The following is a 6,000-nucleotide window of genomic DNA, read 5'->3' as shown; positions in this document are numbered from 1 at the left end:
GGAATCTAGCAAATTCAGATAACTCGGGCGTTAGAGAGAATTATAAGTAAGGATTGGGCAAAAGTATAAGGAGGTTAGACTTCTAGATGGAAGGGAAATTCATGGACAAAGAGTAATAAAGACCAGATTCACCTGATTTCTATTCTCATGTCTTGGTAACAGAGAACAATCAGGAATCTTTTTTTCTGCTCAGACCACTATCCCACAGGGACATCAGGTACTACTCAGGGGTTGGAGTTAACAAGAGGAACTATACTTCATGAGAAGAGATGGGGAGCTATAAATAGAGCCTGGATGCTATCCCTCAGAGAGGCGCTGGACAGAACAAGGTGGCTTCTTTTGGTGTCTGAGGTCTGTTTAAGGGACCAGGGCTTCACTCCTTCTGCTGCTTGTCCGTCTCCATCATCAACCAACCAGGGAGGAATCCAGACTTCCACCGAGTTCTTCTCTCTAGACACCCAGTCCAGGTGAGCCGGAGACACTGACAGGTACTGCAGGAAAGGGTCAGCAAGGATGGAACCTGACAAAATGGACCAGAGGTCACTTGAGAACCAAGCCAGCTCAGCCCAGAGCTCAGGGACTCTGTTTTTCCTTACTGGACTGATTTCAATTCATTCACTCTGTTAACAAGATAAGTGTCTTTTAGACTCTGCAGTGCATAGATCCTGTGGACAATTATGTGGTGAGCATAGAAGTCCAGTGGGGTGAGACTCATGAGTAAGTGGTAGGAAGCATTCCCATAGAATTAGACCATAGCCAAGGAGATTGTCAATAAGTAAGTGGGAGAAGGGAGTATCAGGTTGGGGGAGAAGTGCAGTGATGTGAGGGTATTATTTCTTTAATTTTTAACTTGGAGTATATTTGAGCCCGTTTTCCTTATTTGTTATTAGTATCTGACTACTGCTTAGCTATCTTACAACAACAGGTTTTGAGACACACATTGCACAGTATCTTCTCTCATATATGGCATTCACATGAAAAGAAGTTTTGATAGGTCAAAAGAACCAAAGGAACTTTACCTTATATCTCCTTTTTCTTCTGCTGAAATTGAATATATTTTGAGTCTGTTGTTCTTTCCTTTCTCTGAAATCCCAAATTGTTTGCTTGTATGGAAATTGTTGTCATTGCTGTCTGTCATTCTTTAAAAGGAAGAATTGGAGATTATCTCTAAGTTTGCTTTTTGCCATTTCTTTACTTAGGTATACAAATATTTGGGGAAAGGGGTATATAAACTTTGGTGAAATCTGTCAGCCAGGCATATTGCACTTTCTAAGTATAGAAAGTTCCTCTGCATGATTAGTAGCCATCAATTACTTCCTGTGTCTTTTGCCTTCTTCTTGCCTGTGTTTTTCCTGGTCACTGCCTTTCTGCCTTGGGTGATTACTTCTATTTGGATGAGCAACAATCATCTCTGAAATCCTGTGGAATGTATATTTTGTATTCAACTAAAGCTTGACTGAATCTTTCTCAGAGCTTACATTTTACACCTAAAAGCTTCATTATGTTTATGGAGTTTCCCTTTCTGTACAATGGGTATGAATATTCATTATTATAGGTGAGGAGTAAGTGAGATAATACATGTAAAGTATGTAGCTCACATGCATGGTGAGACTCCTAAGGGGAGCTCTGAGAATATTTCAGTCACAGATGTGACTTAATTTCATTATTCTTGCCATTGTGTCTAGTGTCATAAGCACATCTGAATGCATTTGGGTTTATATAGGATGAGGTAATAATGTTGGATACTATTTCTTCCAGTGGTCCTAAGGAAGTACCTACTTTCATTATTTTATTTCCAGGGGTTTGCCAATGCAATGTTGACTCATGTTGATGGGATTACATTATTTCTACTTTAGATCTTTTCATTAAATTTTATTTTAAATTTTCATTTAATTTCATTTATTGCAGTTGTTTTGAATTCATTTATTTGTCTGCCATTCTTTTTATTCTGCAGACCTTTAACTTCAACATCTTTTCTATGTGTTCTAATTTTTTTAAACCTTTGTGAAAATAATGTAAGTGAACAAAGCAGGTAAGATCTTTGCTCATTTGCACCTTATATTATAATGACAAAGGAAGAGTGCAGGGGAATAAGTGCATCTGTGGTAGAACGTCCACAAGAGTACACCACAGGAAGAGGAGGATGGAGGGCCATGGCAGGTGCGGAATTGTATAGAGATTCATATACAGTGGGCAGACCTCAGAGCCAGGGCCCTTGCGCTCATGTATTCCAAACTGGAAATAATCTTTCTACATGCTGTTGAGTTCATTTTTCTTGTATTTTGTTGGGGATTTTTACATCTATGTTCATTAAGGATATAAGCTTTTAGTTTTCTTTTCTAGTACAGTTGGTGTCTTGCCTACATGTGACTATTATAACACAGGCATCTGAATCCTAAATAACTGAGAGATATTGAGAGGGATCCACAGGATGCCTTTTAAATCAAAATAATGCATGATTCCATGTGCATGATCTGTAAAGCTGCCAATCTCATGGATACATGGGACAGTGCGGTGTCTGGGAGGGCAGGAAGGAATGTGTGGGCTGATCTTAGAGGGTATCCAGTCAGTGTTATATAAGATCATTCATTTCCAGACACCTGCTGTGCAACACAGGGCCAGGCAGTAACAAATGACACTCTACACTTGAAGTCCTGCTATGAGGCTAGATCTCATGCTAATCGTTTTTACCACAGAAAACAATAAAAAAAAATTTGAAAAGGACACTCTGGTGATGGGTGTGCCTATAGCACTGATTGCATAAGAGGCACCAGGGCTCCGTGAGTCTGAACTCATCAGATTGTACATATTACATACACGCAGCTCTTCAGATATAACTACCCTTTAGTAAACGTTCTTAAAACAGAAGATAAGAACAACATGTGGATAAAGGACCCTCTGCATCTTGAAATCACAAACTTTCAGCAGTGTCAAGGAGGCCACCTCCTTCCTCCCTGTTCTCAAACTGGGTCCTTCCCCGATCTCCTCCTGTTTGTTCTGGTTGACAGCATCGCTTGGTTTTGAAAGAGCATCACCCACAGGACCTTTGCACTGCTCACTCCTCCAGACAGGCACACACCTCTGTATACAATCTCATCATTCCATCTTGAGATCTCTACTTAAATATCACCTTATTCACCTGTCTTGCCTGTGCCCCATAAATAATAGCACTTCCATCCACTCTTTTTACCTGTCAATGATTTCTTTATGACAATTATTACCATCTGACATGTTATAGGATCATTTCTTTCTTGAAATATTTTTAATGTTTGTATTAGTGCCTTACAGATGTACATAACAATGAGGTTCATTTTGACATAATCACCCTTGCATGGAAAATAGTTTGTTCCATTTCAGTTCCTAGTCCCTTCTCCTTCCTTTTCACCTTGCTGGACAACGCCAGCCTTACCCTCGTCTATTTAGTGTTTTGTAAATTGCTACATTATAGAAATGTGGAATTCACCATATGTTTTTAATATTTTAACTGATAAAGTGCAACTCTATGTATTTAGGGGATGCCATGTGTGGTTTTAATACATGTAGACATTATATAAAGTTAAAATCTATCTGCTCAAATATGTATCATTTCTTTATGGTGAAAATTCTCAAAATCTTCCTTAAGCTCCTGATTTTTATTCATTTCCTTACATACTTGTATTTTTCTGCAAGAATATTTTATTTTAAAATCTTACTGCCTAGAAAGTGCAAGGATTATGGTTGTACCCAACTTATATCCCATACTTTCAAAAAAGTGTAGTTCATAAAACTGTAGGATCCATTGGTGAAAAGTGGACAGGGACTGGAATTCCTAATTAGAGATGGCATGGGGTATGCCTTAAAGGGAACCAGATAGAAAAATTAATGTTATTTTTCTCTTTCCTGGTGTCAATCAAAGCACATGGAAGCACAAAATGACACAAAAATTTCAGAATTTCTTCTTCTGGGAATTTCAGAGGAACCAGAACTGCAGCCCCTCATCTTTGGCCTTTTCTTCTCCATGTACCTGGTCACGGTCACAGGTAATCTGCTCATCATCCTGGCCACCATCTCAGACCCCCACCTGCACACGCCCATGTACTTCTTCCTCTCCAACCTGTCCTTTGTAGACATCTGCTTCACCTCCACCACAGTCCCAAAGATGCTGGTGAACATCCAGATGGAAAGTAAAGTCATTACCTATGCAGGCTGCATTATACAGATTTACTTTTTTGCATTATTTGTAGGGCTGGACAACTTCCTCCTGGCTGTGATGGCCTATGACCGGTTTGTGGCCATCTGCCATCCCCTGCACTACACTCTCATCATGAGCCCCAGGCTCTGTGGATTTCTGGTGCTGGCATCCTGGGTCACGAGTGCTCTCCATTCCTTATTGCACAGCTTAATGGTGTTGGGACTGTCCTTCGGCACAGGCTTGGAAATCCCCCACTTTTTCTGTGAACCTAATCAGGTGGTCCACCGAGCCTGCTCTGACACTTTCCTTAATGACCTGGTGATATATGTTGCAGCTATGCTGCTGGCTGGTGGCCCCCTTGGTGGTATCCTTTACTCCTACTCCAAGATCGTGTCCTCCATCCGTGCAATCTCATCAGCTCAGGGCAAGTACAGAGCCTTCTCCACCTGTGCATCTCACCTCTCTGTGGTCTCCTTATTCTATTGCACACTCCTGGGCGTGTACCTTAGTTCTTCTATTGCCCAAAATGCACACTCAAGTGCCACAGCCTCTGTGATGTACACTGTGGTCACCCCCATGCTGAACCCCTTCATCTACAGTCTGAGGAATAAGGACATCAAGAGCGCTCTGAAAATACTCTTTGAGAAACTATAAAAGCTCCCATTATCCTGGACCTTCAGAACTACTGCTGATTGCAAGGTTTGAAGCCTCAGAGCAAGAAATTACAATATTTTGACCAGATTGTGAAATGAGACCTGTCTCCTATTTACTTTCTGGAATCTCTATTTCTTTGATTTAAACTTCTCCAAAAAAAATGTAAGGTATGTAAATCATCTTATGAGATTTCTGCTCTGACATCTACACAGCATTCACTGTTATTTGGTTGCACACTCCCTCAAATTTGTTTTCCATCATGGGTTGGGAAGATTGGGAAATCCCATTTATTTATGGGACAACATGAATTTCTGAAGAATAATTTCTTTTAAGGACATAGATCATCCCAAGATAACTTTGGTTTGACTGTGCCAAAATACTTTGCCATGTGCTGTGCTCCTCAGGTGGAAAAATCCCACACTTGATAGTGAAGTCATTTGCAAAGTTTTATCCTGGAGTAGAGGCCAGGATCAACAGTTTTATCTTGGGGGTCATCATTCCTTTGTGCCTCACTGTCCTTGGCTGCTCTTCCTAAGAATGTGAGTTTTTAACCAACTCATTTGTTTTGTAGCTGGCAGAAGCTTTTCTTCTCTTTATTGGGATTCTGTTTTCTTATGCAGCTTGGTGTCTGCTGTGTCTATCATTACCACAGGAAAAACCAGTTATGTAATCTCCATCTCCAAGAGAAGGCTGCAACAGAAAGTAAATGAGAAATAACAGGTTGATTTACCTCACTTCAGATTCAGAGAGGACCCTAAATGTGATGAGATAGACTTGTGCATTGCTTATTGTGTTGCTATGCAAATATGACTTTTCATACTGCAAACGTAATCACTGAAGAGTGGAAGAGTACTCTCCATGTGTAAGGGGTTTTTCTCACTGAATATCGGTGAGCAATACTTATTTTCCATTTCTACTTGAGATTTTCTAGTTTTTTGTAGAAAAAAAATGAATCCTTCTAAGTGTTCTAAGTGAGCTATCCACAACTTTCTGAATTTTTTTATAACTAAAGGGGTAGTAAATGAGCAATATCAATATCATCCATTATATATGACCTTCATACTCAAGAATCACTTCAATCATCATGACCAGAGCATAATATGCAAACAATCCTGGATTCTTGACCAGTGTTGTGATAGCAGGCCACAGCTCTCCTGCACAAACACGCATATACT

At 40.1% G+C, this 6,000-nt stretch overlaps 1 protein-coding gene across 1 annotated transcript; it reads left to right on the top strand.

The window, feature by feature from the left end:
- Positions 1 to 3,898: 3,898 nt before the first annotated feature.
- LOC144253544 (olfactory receptor 7A17-like) lies at positions 3,899 to 4,825 on the top strand. The gene has a single exon (XM_077795733.1). It carries the CDS (start codon positions 3,899 to 3,901, stop codon positions 4,823 to 4,825), a length of 927 nt encoding a protein of 308 aa, XP_077651859.1.
- Positions 4,826 to 6,000: the final 1,175 nt, after the last annotated feature.

Source organism: Urocitellus parryii, chromosome 3 (genome assembly GCF_045843805.1).
Source record: "Urocitellus parryii isolate mUroPar1 chromosome 3, mUroPar1.hap1, whole genome shotgun sequence".
Taxonomy (NCBI): Eukaryota; Metazoa; Chordata; class Mammalia; order Rodentia; family Sciuridae; genus Urocitellus; species Urocitellus parryii.
The sequence above is the reverse complement of the archived record's forward strand: the minus strand, read 5'-3'. Positions and strand labels throughout refer to the sequence as shown.

Bases quoted from the DNA above. Each gene is read 5' to 3' on its own strand.
- LOC144253544 (XM_077795733.1), top strand. From the start codon at position 3,899: ATGGAAGCACAAAATGACACAAAAATTTCAGAATTTCTTCTTCTGGGA.